Raw genomic sequence first — 15396 nt, forward strand, 5'->3', positions numbered from 1 at the left:
AATTTCCACCGGACTAACGCAATAATGCCTTTTTTTAATGTCACGTAAACTTGCTCGGTACTGTATGTACTCGCTCAGTTGTGAAATATTACATTTCTCTTGAGCCTGTATCTGAAGTACAGAAACATTTCAGATAAATGTATGTAAAACAATTTGTGTTTTGAGGAGAATTTATTTCATAGACATTCACATTTACACAGTATGTTTAACAGGGTCAGTCATTCTTTATATTCTGAATGTTTTGTGTCTAATACAGTGACCATCTGGAGTTCTCCATTTTCCCATTTTTCTGTTCATCTGTTACCACGTGAACTGTTTGGGAGGAGGGCTTTTTTTTCACACATGCAGATCAGACCACATGTCCGGTTTTTCATCGGCTCACATCTGCCACTGTTGCTGAGAAGTGCATCCCACCAGGGGAGAGAGAATATACTGTACTGCTGCTGCCTGGTGCCTTTAAATACTTGCATGTTCCCTCCTTACAGCAGCACCCTCCCATACTCGTACTCCACACTGACTCAGCATGTATGTGAGAGGCAGAGGGGAGGGATGAGGACGAGGGCAGGCCTGGGTGATGTGAGCTTGCTAATTGGCTGAGTGCAAGCACTGCTGCTTGGGGAGGGATCGCTTGCTGTTCTGGCCTAGCCTGGTCAGACAGGTTTGTGCTGACTATCCTGCAGGAGAGACGGAAGGAGGCGAAGATGAGAGGGATGGAAGAAGGAAATGCAGAGAGGATGAGACAAGATAAGCCACGTGGGAGGTGTAAATCCTGTATGGATGAAGCGGCTGTGTTTGGGGGAGAAGAGGTGAGTGTGAGATGGCAGGAGGAGGAGGAGGAGGGGAGGAAAGATTCTGTGTTTCTGTGTGTCTTTAGTACAAATGAAGCTGTTTCAGGCAACAACTCAGGGTTGTCCGGGATAAACAAGCACGAGGAGGGAGCTGACAGCTTCACACCACCATATCAGTGACACACACACATGTGCAGGTCATGTTGTAAGACTTAGAGCAGGTGACTGAGAAAGTGGAACTCCACAGTATTTTTGTTTGTGTGGGTGAGCGCGGGAGACTGTGAAGTCGTGTGAGGGTGTGTGACATATTAACCAGATTCACTCTGTGTGAGCATGTCCGTGCATGCAATGCCACCCCTCTTGCAAGTTGCAACCGTTAAATGTCATTAATGCAGTTGCTCTGCTTCTGCAGACTTGTTTTCGAAGCTCAGCAAAACGATATAGTCATGATATGCTCTGTTTAGCTTAGACGTTAAACATTTCAGTCCTTTTACTCGCATCATTAATGTTAAATATTACAGCCGTCCAAACACTTTAGACTTGGTTGTAAACCTTTAATTGAATTAAACAAGAAATAATCTTTTATGTGAAGCATTTGATTGATATGTGTGTATAATGTGCATCCACTTGTAATATGATATTTGATTTATCTTTTCCCTTTTATGTTCAGGTAAATTTCTGTCCATTTCTCTCAAATAAATATCAAGAGGGTAAATCTGGGTGAAGGTCATTTAAAGGTCCATTAAATCAGTGGAAAAGAAGACATTATTTTGTCTCTGATAGTTTTTATCCCCTTGATAAGTGATTTTTTCACCAAGTCTCTTTCCGTTTTCCCCCACATACGTATCTTGTTTTTAAAGAATATGAGATTTGTATAATTGCAGTGGTGGGTGGAAGTACACAAAGTGAATTGTTATTGTTCAGATCATATTTCAGATCAGTAAAAACATTGGACCTTTATGTGCAGAGTGCATGGTTGGAACAGCTAGACGGCTAAAGTCAGATAATCTTTCAGTACCAAGTTGCTCTTTCCCGTGAATTCAAGTCCATAAAGTGTTTTATTTTTCATATATTATAGTGACTTACAAATGGGTTTCTGATACATCGCATATCCTCTTAATGTTGAGCTGAAATGACTGTTTTACTGATTTATTTAATTATTTTAGAAAACGCAATCAAACAGAACTGGCAAACACATTTTCCTTCCTGTCAAATATGAGCATTTGAAGATGTAATATAATATTTTTGATGTTTTACTGATTGAAAACATTTTAAAGAAGCAGCACTCTCGCCTTGCAGCGAGAAGACCCGGGTTCGAGCCCCGGTTGGAACAAGGGCCTTTCTGCATGGAGTTTGCATGTTCTCCCCGTGTGTGCGTGGGTTCTCTCCGGGTTCTCCGGCTTCCTCCCACAGTCCAAAAACATGCAATGTGGGGATTAGGTGAATTGGACACTCTAAATTGACCGTGAGTGTGAATGGTTGTTTGTCTCTATCTGTGTGTGGCCCTGCGATGGACTGGCCAACTGTCCAGGGTGTACCCCGCCTATCGCCCGATGTAGCTGAGATTGGCACAGCACCCCCCGCGACCCTCTGGTGGAGGATAAAGCGGTTAGATGACTGACTGACTGACTGACATCTCAGAGAGTCTCTATGGTTTTAGTCTTTTTTTTAAAAAAAACATTGCTTTTCCAAAGTTACATCTTGTGTCCACACTTTAGAGTTTTAGCACGCTATAGAACAAGGACTTCTGCAAACCACTGGCCTCGCATTCGTTCGTAAACGCCGGAGATTTCTTTGTCATCGTTCATTCCATGAGTAAACAAATAAGAAGAGGAGCTGAATGGGCAGCAAGGTTTTGGCCCATGCGTCACCAATTAAACCTCGCTCTCCCTTTTTCTTGCCGCCAATAAACCTCTCCGCGTCCTTCCTCTCTTACTCAGACGCTGGTTTTGTGCCTCGTGCATGAGTCACCTCTTTTGTCTGCGTGTGTCTCAGGAGGTAGTGTCGGGAGGGAAAGCTGCAGACAGATTCAGCTCTGTATCAAACTGCAAACAAAGTCGTATCTCCAAGACAGCTTTGACACTCGTGTCCCTTATGTCTTCTGTGTTGTAGTTGCAGCGGTGAGTGGAAGTTTGGCCACCTTGAGCGGTGTATTTAGGGTGTGAGTGGTCTGCCAATCGCTTGGGAATTTGCATGAGCAAGCGTCTTGCAAGCATCACCACATACAGTATGACGCAATCTAATATTACGCACTCGAGTGACCAATTGTCACTTTGATGAGCATGAGTGGATGATTAGAGGTTCATCTTTCACTGTGGCTGGCCTCGAATATCGTAAACTCTCTGCGCCCCACTTAATCTCAGCGTGCTACTGACCTAAACTGCACAATCTGTCATGTTCCTGAAATCATAGCTGCTGTTGCAGAGTGCCAGGAAGTACTAAGCTGAAAGCTAATATTAGTTTGACCCACACCCATCCCCATAACCTCGACCACCGACACCCCATCATTTCCCACTGCTGCACAGGCTGACTGGGGTTTAATTACCTGTGTGATTTGACTCGTAAATGCCCAGCACTCGGTTTAGTTTGTGCGTAGAGTATGTGTGCGTGTGCTCTGCAATATGTGTCCGTGTTTACCTGTGTGTGTGTGTGTGTGTGTTGTTTTCTCTCAGTGTTGTGACCCACAAGGACAACCATAAGAAGATGAGTCATCAACACTGAGTTCTGTTTATTAAAGTATGAGGTATAAAGATGTTGCCGCTGCTTACGCCTGTTATCCTCAGTTCCACTTCTCCCATCATGGTCTCTTCATTTCTTGTATTATCCAAGCTTTCTTTATTGGTTTAAACGCAGAAGCAATTAAACCAAAATCATATGTTAAAGCTACACAAAGAGTCACCAGATTTCTAGTTTCTGCAGTTGGAAAATACTACAGAATACTAATGAGAGTTCACATTAGTATACTTGTTGATTAGGGCTGGATTTATGAATTACTAAATTAATCTTAAATCTTCCTTTGATAATCGATTATTCGGTTTAAGAGTTTTTTTTATAATTAAATGGATTTTTCAGCTTGTTCAATGTGAATATGTTCTGGTTTCTTAAAATTGAAATATAATCGTTTGTGGACAACATTTTCCAGCACTTAATGGACCCAAACAACTCCTCGTTATTAATCGTGAAAACAGTCAACAGATTGTGATGTGAAAATCATCGGTATTTGCAGCTCTATTGTTGATTAATGTCAAATGCAAGACACGGCAAAGCTTATTTATTTGTATGGGACATTATCATACACAGAGATGATTTAATATGCGTTCATAGGCAAAAATAAAAGATGCACATGAATAAAAATTAATAAAACTTTACTTGCTGTATAAATGAATGTTTTCAAAGAGAGAGCACATAACCAGTGCACAAAAGGATTATGTGAGTACGGGATTATGATGAGGAAGTGAAGGCAGCACAGAGTACACAGCAGTTTTTAATTCGTGTGATTGAAGTGTTATCACTGTAAATCATGCAGCACACAGCAGGTGGCGAGCGGTAATAGTCGATTCTCTACTGTAAATGTGTTGTAGTACAGGAGCGATGGTCTCCCCAGAGCCACTGCCAAGTTGGAGAACTGTCAGAAAACTGGAACAGCTGCTGAAGCAAGAGAGAAGAACTCGTGTTTTCAGCATAACATCATTTTCAACATGCATTCAATATATAATATGTTCTAATCCACAATATAATAATGATATATATAATAATACAAGCAGCAACATGGGACACTCAGCTTTACTGAAAACATAGCGGCCAGCAGGTACACACAATCTACACTTGCTTAAGTCAACAATATGTTAGAACTCTCTGCCTTGCGATCATACAGTCTTGTGTTTGTGTGAATTTTGGAGCTAAATGTTGGAGATTCACGTGTTTCTTCAGGATCTTTAAGTCTTTTTAATGTTCGCTTTGATTCTTGTGTCGGACGTCGCGCAGAGTCATGCTATGTCGAGTTGGAACTGGGTAGTGGAAAAGCGCCATTTGTAATCTGCTCTCTCTCTGCTAATTAAAACCGAGAGAAAATCAGTGATTTTAATTCATGGTACACAGGAGATTCAGCTCTCTGCTTCAGAACTTTCAAACGATTTACTTATATGAGGCAGATCTTGTATCCCTGTTAGCTAAAAAACACACAGAATGAGTTTAGGAGAATCCGCAAAAGCATCATATTCACTTTTTATCCACATGTAACCAGAGGTTTGGCAGCATTGCAGCACCAGATGCAAAACTGGCATATATACTACAGCATTTAGGGTCATTTTAGGGGATTTTGTGCATATGAAGGCATTTCTTTAAACAGTGCTGTGTTTACTTTTTTAGCACAATTAAGTAGGGAAGATTCAGTTTCCTTGTGTATGAGGCCAGTGTGTCAGTACCTCATACAAGCACACATTTATGATGCAGCCACGGAGCCAGGTCGTCTTCCTGTCACCTCTGTAGACAGTGGGACCCCACAGAGCCACCAACGACTGGACAAAGGCCCCCTTTTTGAATGGTGTAGCTGTGGGAACAATGGGTTTGAGGTGTGAAAATAACAAAACAGACGTGTGAGTGTGAGACATGGAGAGGTTGGTTAAGTTGTTCGCTAGTTAGGGAAAGAGGAAAAGAACATTTTGTTGCGGTTAAAATGTTCTAATTCTCCAAGCAAAGGCGTCATTAGATGTCTATTAATAGATGTAAGAGTTAAAACTGCGGCAAACCGCCAAGAAATGTGCTGTGACTTCATGCTGAGAAGCTGGATACAATAATTAAGAGCCGAAAAGAGAATATGCTGGTGGGATTGGCGGGATTGAGCTTGCTCTCTTTGAAGTGAGGGCAGAAACATCAGCTGGGGTCAAGGAGGGACCGTCGCTCGTCTTTCGTGCCAACCCGCTTACAAGTTCTCTTTGTTCTGTCAACTTCAATTCTCGTCACACACGTTCTCTCCCACTGCTACCATAAGGCAACTCCAATCTGTCGCTGCTGGCAGCAGTCGGGAGTGCGCTGTCCTCGTTTGAGTGACTTTTCTTTGTCACACAACAGTTCTATTGTGTGTGTGGTGTTATTACAGAGGAAAGTTGTTCTGCGGGAGAATCTAACAGACTGGTGACAATTGGAAGGAATTCAGATTGAAAGCCAGGGGATTTGCCTTGACAAAGAGTAAAAAAGTGGGTCTCGTACAGAATTTGAATGCAGTGTCACAAACTTATGTAGTGTTGGGTGTTTTGTGCATGATACACCCAAGAGTGTAGTGTGGGATGTGGCTGAATATGCAAAAGTGAAACTATTCCGTGCTCCAGTCGACTGGTGACGACAGTGAAGATCCACTTCAGTAAATACTGTTACTTGTGTACAGTTTTAACAATTCATTTTTTACATCTGTATTATATTATTTATTTAGATTAGAAAAAACCCTGACAATCCTCTTCAGGAGTTAGATGTAGGTACATAATTTTTATTATTCTTATTCTTATTCTTATTCTTATTATTATTATTATTATTATCAATAATAATAATAATAATAATAATAATAATAATAATAATAATTATAATAATGATGATAATAATAATAATAAGAAGAAGAAGAAGAAGAACAATATTACTAATAATAGCATTAATAATAGAATTCATTTCAGAACTAAAGAAGCCTCTTGGGTGAGAGGTGATGACTGAATGATTAAAAACCTTCTTTTTCAGTCATTCTTGGCAACCCTGCAGCGTCTCACTGATGTCAAGTGAATACTTGTGATACAGTCCGACAAGTTTGTGTTTACAGTGGCAACTGTGCCTTTATATTAAAGCCACAGGCAACCATTTGCTTTATTGAGACAGAATTTAATCAGCTGCTCAGGCCCTGATGTGATGTGATGACCAAAACTGACGCTGTTCAGTTCAAATAAAAGCCACAGTGATTGGGGACCAGGTTAGGACTGAGGTTAGTGTTAAGATAAATATCCAGGCTAAGTTTAGTGGATATTCACTAACATTAACAACCTTAATCCCAGCTTCACTTTGGGGAGCTGTCATGTCGTTCATCTTCACATAGTCATTGGCCATACATTAAGATATTTATGGACGGGATTGTTCACGGGAAAAAGAGACAATAAAATGTCAGAAAATCATGTCTTTATCTTGCATAATCTGAGAATGAAAAAGATAACAGCTCCCATTTTCTTTCATTCCCAGGTATGAAGAATAGGGAGATGTTGGTGGCGTCCCATGGGCATGTTTGTCCTCTGGCTGCTCACTGTGTGTGTCTCTGTCCTGCACACAGACACTCTGAGAGGGAAAAGAAAGACCGTCTTAAAATAAACTGACATGCACCACTAGCAGGAAAAAAAACAAGCCAAAAAAACCCAAAAACAACAAAGAGCACTGAAGACTCTTCTTGTTTTCATTTAGCCCCTGCTCCATTTCTGTTTCTTTGTCCTTGTTACATGCTCAGAGGAAGTCATGTCTCAGTCGGGAAATGTCCTTCATCTGTATGTTGAAGTGAGGTCTGCCCCTGATCAGAATGGAGGAAAAGCAGCATTTGGAGAAAATAAGGAAGGGATTACTTCGGTTAAGGACAGTTCAGCTGAGCTTCTGTCTCAGTTAGCGACCCAGACAACCTGCCAGACAGTCACCAAGTCCTCCACAGCTCATCTGGTTAAGGACTGCACACGCAGCCCTTCTCAAAATACTGTTAGCTTTCAGCTTAAGCAAGCCAGGCAAAAGCAATTTGTGTCAGTGGGACCAGAGAAGAAAGATCCACCCCCTCTCACTATCGAAAACGGATCAGTGACCCAGTTTGGTTTGGGAGTCCAGATTCATCATGCAGCTCCAGTCCGAAACTGACTTACCCATCACCAGGAAGTCACCAGCAGACATTCTCTCCCAGCCTTCGTCATCCACCCTTGGACCCCATTGGTAGGGCAGCTACCCAAAGGGCTGTCGAGGAGTTTGGCTCTCCTTTACTGAGGATTAAACTGGCTCATGCACTTGAGTATGCCTCATGTTCACATGTCAACAAACAGCCACGCTGTCAGTCCTGGGGTGGATCTCCTGTGCAACGTCAAAACATCAATGCAAACCCCAAAGACCACTTAAGAGACAGGAGTCAGGCTATTTGTGGGCTCCCTCGGAGCCCAGCTTCAGACCAGCTATCCTCCCAGTCCAGACACTCTCCTCAGTCGAGGCCGTGGTCCTGTGTAGAGACCCAGAGTCTTCAATGGTCAGGAGAGGAAAAAGCTGTGATGGGAAGTCCAGCCACCCAAAAACATACTCACAGGACCTCTAACAGGAGCACTTCACCAAAGGGAGCAAGTCTCCAACTTGGCAATAATGTAGTTGAGGGATTGAACCAGTTAAGTGACATGAAATCCTCCTCTCCAACTCACAGCCCTGAAGTTGCCCACAAGCTAGCAGAGGAAGCTTCCAAAGTATCTTCTATTTTCACAGAGGCAAGAAGGTCCTCATTGCACAATCCTTTAGGTGAGCTTACAAGCGCCTCAGTCTCTGAAGAATTTCACAATTCGCCTCCAAATGCACAACAGTCTAAGCAAGTGCTTAAGATGAACATCCCTTTAAATGACCAACACATACCAGCAACTGACAACACTGACTCTCACCAGCCTGAAACCTCTGTCTTGCAGTCACATCCACATGCAACAAACTCATATACTAATTATGACGCTCACCAGGAGAACTGCACTCAGAAGTCCCAGCAACAAAGCTCAATTTTTTCTGCTGCTCAAAATTCCCCTGCTCTTCCTTCACGTTTTTTTCATCCCTCGCATCCTCCCACCGAGTTCAGCTCTCCATTGAGGGACCCTAGGCTACTTCAAGCTGAACTCCGTGCACCAGATACCCCAACTCTACATCGCCGTCAACCCCCACAGTATGCTGGGGATTCCTGGTGCCCAAGCCTGGACAAGAAGGAAGACCTGAGCAGTTTTGAGAAAGGTGACTGCACTGAGCTTGCTCGTAGGCTCTTTATCAATCAATGTGTTGAGGAGGCACCTGTCAGCTGGACGTCCAGGCAGCAGTGGGGGAATCATGTGGAGAATAACCCAAGACCAAGCCCTGAGTCTGGACTTGCTTCCAAGAACAGTAAACCTCCTGATAGTCATGCCAGCCAACGGCACCAGCCAATCAGTCCCACTACCCAACAGAAACGGGCTGAGCAGCGAAGGAGAGAGATTCTGCTTCTGGGACCAGTGGTGCTGGACTCTCCAGAGGAGGATGAGGGGTGTGATGAAGATGGTGATGGCACTGGTATGGAGGGATACGGGGCAGGGCATCAGGCTCGCATGCAGAGGATTGAGGAGCCTCCAGAGGCAGAACAGAATGGAGCAATGGGAGTTTCGTCCTCGCGGAGCTCCAGTGGGGTAACAGGCAGCGTGGGGGACAGGGATTGTGTGTCCCTGGAGTCAAGCCAGTCTAGTCACCAGAGCAATGAGACTGGGGCTGCTACTTCAGGAATACAGGTAAGTACTGAGTGAACTGAAAAGCTAAGACTAGAAACTGTGGCATGGAGGCACATTGCACTCTACGCTTTTCTGACAGTGTACTGTTTAAATGAACGAGACAAAACATTTTTATAGATGTATCTTGAAGAGAGACACGCCAGCTGTTTTCTCTAGCATTCAGTCTTTATATAGCTAACTGCTTCTTGGCTCAAGCTCAAAAACTCACACATTCTCACATATGCAAGAGCAGTGCTGGTCTATTCTCCCTTTCACCCCTGTCAGACTTGTTTTCTTAAATGCTGCACTGCAGAGCTGTAGACTCTTGATTCGTCTCTTTGTGTGCGTTAGACGGATAGTGGCTGTGCAGTGCCCATGCCCTCGCTCCACTGTCAGAGGATCGCACGTGCCAAGTGGGAGTTTTTGTTCGGAACACCTGCTGAGGAGGCTGCCACCAGAGGAGAGAAAAGTGAGCACATGTCCACCTCCTCTTCCTTTTGTCACTGTAAATCGGCTTTAATACTAAACCAGAGATTAGATGTTTTTGGGTAGATAAAGGAAGCAACAGCGCTTTAAGTCTTCGTGTTGGAGTGTTTCTTTAAGTAGGTTAGGTATACATGTAGAAACAAGTCAGAGAAAACTTGTTTTAAACGAATGCAATTCCTTCAATATAATAACATGGTCATTTAAAATACCTATTCTATAATTAAGACTATCAAGGCTATTCTTCTTCTTCTAACTCATAACCCCATCAGCATAAGTACACACACATTACACTTGTTTTCATCTTACGGTGAACACCAAACCTCTCAAATATTATTTACTGCCTAAGCAATTTGAAATCCTACGCTACTAAATCATTTTAGGCAGCTATGCAAAATGATCTGAATTAGTTTTCTGCGTTTAGGACTGAGATTAAAATGTTGCTGTATTACTGTCATTTCCGTAGACTCTACATAGTCTTGGTTGGTTTAAGCTTATCATTTTTTTTATTATTTATTTAACCTTTATTTACACAGGTAATTATTGTAGTTGACAACACCAATCGTTGCCATTTGGCAATTTCGCATATTTGCATGTTTTATATTTGATTCTTTTAATTTGCAGATTCTTTGGAGTGCTCCACAGCTCCTCCCAGTGGTAACTCCAGTGAGTCTCCCACTCCGACTCCCCCACTTTTCCTGCCTCTACTCTCCGCCAATCACGAGGTGCAGCATGTGGAGGTTGAGCTGGTGACCCCTCCCCCTGCCATTGTCGGGACATCACCCAAAACAGGAATAATTCGCCGGACGCTCAAGTATTCCGAGACTGACCTGGATGCCATCCCACTCCGCTGCTACCGTGAGACGGACATAGACGAGGTGCTACTTGCCGAACAAGAGGATGCCGACTCAGCGTTTGGGAGTAACCGCAGTGTGCAGGGCACCTCGGGGGCAGGCAGCAGTCCTTTGGGGGGTCTGGCACACAGAAGGACAGACAGGCAGGAGGTAGATGAGAAAAGAGGCACGGGGGAGGAGGAGGAGGACGATGAGGAGGATGAGGACGAGGAGGAAGAGGAAATGGTGAGCTGGGCCAGTGTGAGGTTGCAAGGAGACACCAGGAAGCAGCAGTACGCAGCTCAGGAAGAGCCTGCAGTTTTTGGACACCTTCTAAAGAGGTGAACATAAGCAAGTGAAGCTCAAGCCTGTGAACACACAAATGAAACGACATTCTGGAGAGACAGGATTTTCCTCTGACCTAAATTTAGATCTAAAAATAATCACACGCATAACCTATTTTTCAAGTTGACTGGGAACTGTTTTGATGACATTTTAGCATTAATTACATACAAATCTAACTATTGGGTCTCAAGTGAAACATGTAGATGGAGTTAATTGCACATTATGAGTTGACACACATTTAGTATATTGTTTTTGAACACAGCTGTGGATGTACACAGAGATGTAATTCAAATGTAAGTAGCTACCAGATTTGCTGATGATTATGAGGTGTTTCACAGCTACATTGTTGCCATGTTACTAAAACCTGCCTTTCTCTCCAGACCTACGGAGACGTTTTTTGACAACCACCACCCAGCCCTGAAATCGCCCATCTTGGTCTCGGGGCCTCGCTGTGCTGCAGAGGACACTTTCAGCTGCCACTTTGAGAGCATCATCGAGTCCCATCGTGCTAAGGGGACCTCGTACAACAGCCTGGACAGTGAGGAGCTGCTGACCTCGAGCACCCAAACAGTCCTGACGTTCGATCTGCCCACGCTAACCCCTGCTATCCACGGGATGGTCTGCCCAAGCGCCCGGCAGATTGTCCAACTCAGCTTTGCTCCACTGGCACACGATGAGAGGCCCAGTTTCTCTGATTCTATCTTTACTGTGACCGGGGACTCGGATGCCACCAGAGCGCCCTCCAGTGAGAGGCTGAGCAGCGGGTCAGAGGACACGCCGCGCAAAAGAGGAGAATGTACACAGCTGGGGAGCAGCTGGTACAGCAACTCATCGTTCACTCTACCGAGGTGAGTTTGCATGCGGTGAAGAAAAGAACTTCCTCTGTACATTAAGTTTGATGACGTCGGTAAAAAGTGGGATTATTATGAGAATTATTGGCTAATGCTGAGGTTGTCCCAAACTATTCATTGGTGAGGTAATATAATGTAGTTTCTGATGGAAAAGCTGGTCATGAGCATAATGCGACAGATCCAAATCAAAAACCGTGCAAGGAAAATAGCCCCTCTGAACTGAGGTGCAAGTACAGGAAAATTACAGGAAAATGATTAAATATAAATATACAGTCATAGAAAAGGCATGATACATTCAGTCTGTCCACTTGACTTTTCAGGCGACCCACACAACAAATCATAAGCAGTTAGAAATTGCATTGTTATTAGAGTAATTTTGCATACATGTATGTTTGATTTTCTGAGGTCAGAAACCTGTAAATGATTTCAGTGTAAAGACAAAAGAACGCGTGTCTCTGTGTCTTTCTCCATCTACAGAGCAGTTCTGTTCTGCACCAGCTTAGAGTGAAAGTCATTAAAAGGCAGCTTGTGTGTATGTATGTGTGTTAGACAATGGCAGATGGCGACAGTAGCAACGACGTATTCACCTTGACAGTTGAAGTCTGACTTTCCAAGCACTCTTCCAGATGCTTTATTATAACAATTCAGGAATAATGAGGAGTCACAGTCTCACGTTTCCGCTGTTTTAGAACTCGGGTATGTTAGCAAAAAATAATGTACACATAATGTATACATAATGTGTGTTTACACTGCTTTTGTGTGACGTGGTGGTGGTGAACGTTGTTGCATTGACCACTAGATGGCATAGAAGGATAGCAGTGAGGCTGCCAAGTGCTTTTTGATCCTATGAACCTGTGGTAAGTGGATTCATCTGTGCACAGGGAACAGAGATGTGTGTGAGTGTGTACTTGTATTTATTTACCATTTGTCCTCATAAACACTGACCTTGTCAGGACCAGTAGTCCTCATGAAGACCAAAACCTGGGCCTTAATGAGGCTGAACCTTATTTCTGAGGAAATGGTTAAGTTTAGGGTTAAGGTGTCATTTGTGATTAGGTTAAAGTTAGGGTTAGGCAATAACTGGAAATAGTTAATTTAGGTTGTACAAATGAATGGAAGTCAAGAAGAACATCTGTGTGTGTGTTTGTCCTAGAAAGGAATCTTATTTTCTTATTATCTTATTATAATTATTCAGAAATATTTTCTTTCATCTTCATTTTTTATTCACCCAAATAACACAATCTTGCAAAATACCTGTCTTTAGTTTAGCTTAGCTTCTTTTCCTTTTTCCCCAACTTCCAGTTGAAGCTCTTTAAGAGGACATTAGACCCACAGAGGTAAAGATTTGCTTCGTGCTGATCTTATCACACTTTCATGAGCAGCCCTGAAGCTGTGGAATCCAGGAGTGAGCCGATGAGAAGAAATATTTCTGAGAGCTTGTCCGTACTTTGATAAAAGTTGGAATTCCACTCTCTTAGCCCCTCCCCTCCCCTTCCCTCACATCTCCCTTTTCAAGTGCCCTGTACCATTAGACAGTGGTTCATTGTGCTGGGCTGCCCGTTGGACTGAGGGGGTGGGGGTGGGGGGTTCAATTATGCTGGGATACAATCACAGCAGAGGGTGACTCTGGGAATTCTCTCAGGACCTCTCGGCTTTGTGCTGGCACTTGATGAGACCATGCTAACAGGTGGCGGAGCCCAAAAATGTGCTACCGGGTTTAACCATGTGATTCTAAACACGCCTTCAGGCCCCGGTGAAGCATATTCTGTAAACAGACATGACAAAGGCTTCGAACGTTGACAAAAGGCCACCCCTTTTTCTCCCTGGGGCAGTTATGAGTGTTGAGGAAACAGTTAAAGGCACACACACCCAGTGGATATTGAGTTTAAACCCGACACTTTGTTTTCTCTGAAGGTGTGCTGAACGCGTACACTGGGAACAAGGTGGACTAGAATTTGTACAACACCCAGAGGATGAACACACTGAGTGTGTGTAATTAGAGCCACACAGAGATGAAGTGGAGCAAATGGAATGAGTGAGTGGTAGAAAGGCAGCTTTTTGTTTTTCATGCCATGATTCGAATCCAAGGTCAACAGGGGACAGTGAGCGTTTACACAGTGAGGGAGAAAGAGAGAGGGAAGGAGGAGTGAAAAGAAGGAACAGAAACAACAGCAAACAGACGTTGTGGGGAAACACAGCTCTTTTGCTTTGGGGGAAGGAGGCTTGCTGTGAGGCTCGAATGACAGCAAACACAGAGGGAGAGTGAGAAAGTGGGGAAAGTGACCCATGAAGTCTCAGTTAAACTCTAAACCGGGTGGAGGAATGTCAGAGTCTGCGAGACTTTCCGGAGCAACTGCAGGTGTTGCTCTGCATTAGCTGCTGCTGCTGCTGCTCCCTGGACTTTGCCGGTGATGCGGTCAGTTTACAACTCCAGGAGGAGAGTTAGGGGCAGTCTGAGGCAAGGTGTGGGTCCGGGCACAGCAATGAGGACACCCACTGTCTTCTGCTGTCATGGCTCATCAGCAGCTGGAGAAGACCAGTATTTGTCATTCAGGCGATCTTGCCACAGGTAGGTGGAACCTGTCTCTGTAGTGTACGTTTAAGGGCTAAGCTGTAAAAGTTAAGTGTCGTACCTTTTAGTCAAATAATGTTTTTTATTTATCAAACTTACTCAATGTGCAGCATTTTAAACCTTCTCCTCAGCAGAAGTGTACACAGCTTTACAAGGCACTTACATGTTCAAATTATCCTGGAGAACTTGCCTCAGTGGGGCATTTTTGCATATATATTTCCATGATTAGTCTATTAAAAAAACATTTTCTTTGCTTATTAGGCTGTTTTTCAGCATAATAAGTGTTAGATGTAGCTCTTTCACTTGGTCACACACTGACTCTATGGTGTTGAGATGAGAGAGCTCTGTGTGGACCAGGCCATCTGCCGCGGGACGTCTTGTCCTTCCTCTTTCTGAGGACAGTTGTCACTGTCCAGTATCAGTGCACACACAAACACACACACAGCTTCACATGCACATTTCCCAGATTAAATGTCTATGTAAGAGAGCCCTACAATGCGAGTGCAACTTAAAGTCGGAGTAAAGCGATTAAAACGAGACCTTTTTCACCATTTTGGTCACAGTTGAACCACGTACCCATACATACCTTGTTCCTCGTGTTGAGAGATTCAAATAAGAGTTTGGCTTTGTGGAGGAAATGCTCTGGGCTTTTTCAGAAAGCCAGCTTTCTCTGGTGGCGCCGTATTGATTTGCTTTGGCCATCTGTTATGACTCGAATGGTCACACAGTGAGAAATGTGACTGTTATGTTGAATTTTAAGTGAATGGACTGAGAGACCTCATCGTTGTCATCTACTGTATATTCTAGTAGAAGCCAGAAAGGTGTTTCTCTTTCAGCATAGTGTGGCATAACTTGATTAAAACATTAAGTTCTGAACCACTGTATATAATTGTATTATTTATTTATTCCAATTCCTCAAACAAGGCAAATACAAGCAAAAGGGAAGGAAATGCCAAAACATGAATGAAATGGAGCGGAAAGAATAATCCTGAATAATCTGCCCCCTTATTTCGCGTGACATTCATTAACACAACTAAAACCAAAATACAA

At 43.4% G+C, this 15396-nt stretch overlaps 1 protein-coding gene across 4 annotated transcripts in view; it reads left to right on the forward strand.

The window, feature by feature from the left end:
• The first annotated feature begins 7546 nt into the window (after nucleotides 1-7546).
• Nucleotides 7547-15396, forward strand: part of LOC122759260 (PH and SEC7 domain-containing protein 1-like) — a 43932-nt gene continuing 36082 nt past the window's right edge. For 2 of the 4 annotated variants that reach the window (XM_044013979.1, XM_044013980.1), the window contains exons 1-4: nucleotides 7547-9283; nucleotides 9614-9731; nucleotides 10370-10919; nucleotides 11304-11771. In XM_044013979.1, coding sequence (XP_043869914.1) covers nucleotides 8051-9283; nucleotides 9614-9731; nucleotides 10370-10919; nucleotides 11304-11771 — 2369 coding nt within the window. In that variant the 5' untranslated portion in view covers nucleotides 7547-8050. Of the gene's footprint in view, nucleotides 9284-9613; nucleotides 9732-10369; nucleotides 10920-11303; nucleotides 11772-13560; nucleotides 14344-15396 lie in introns of those variants that run through there. The other 2 variants (XM_044013981.1, XM_044013982.1) reach the window with 1 other exon arrangement.

Source organism: Solea senegalensis, linkage group LG18 (genome assembly GCF_019176455.1).
Source record: "Solea senegalensis isolate Sse05_10M linkage group LG18, IFAPA_SoseM_1, whole genome shotgun sequence".
Lineage (NCBI taxonomy): Eukaryota > Metazoa > Chordata > Actinopteri > Pleuronectiformes > Soleidae > Solea > Solea senegalensis.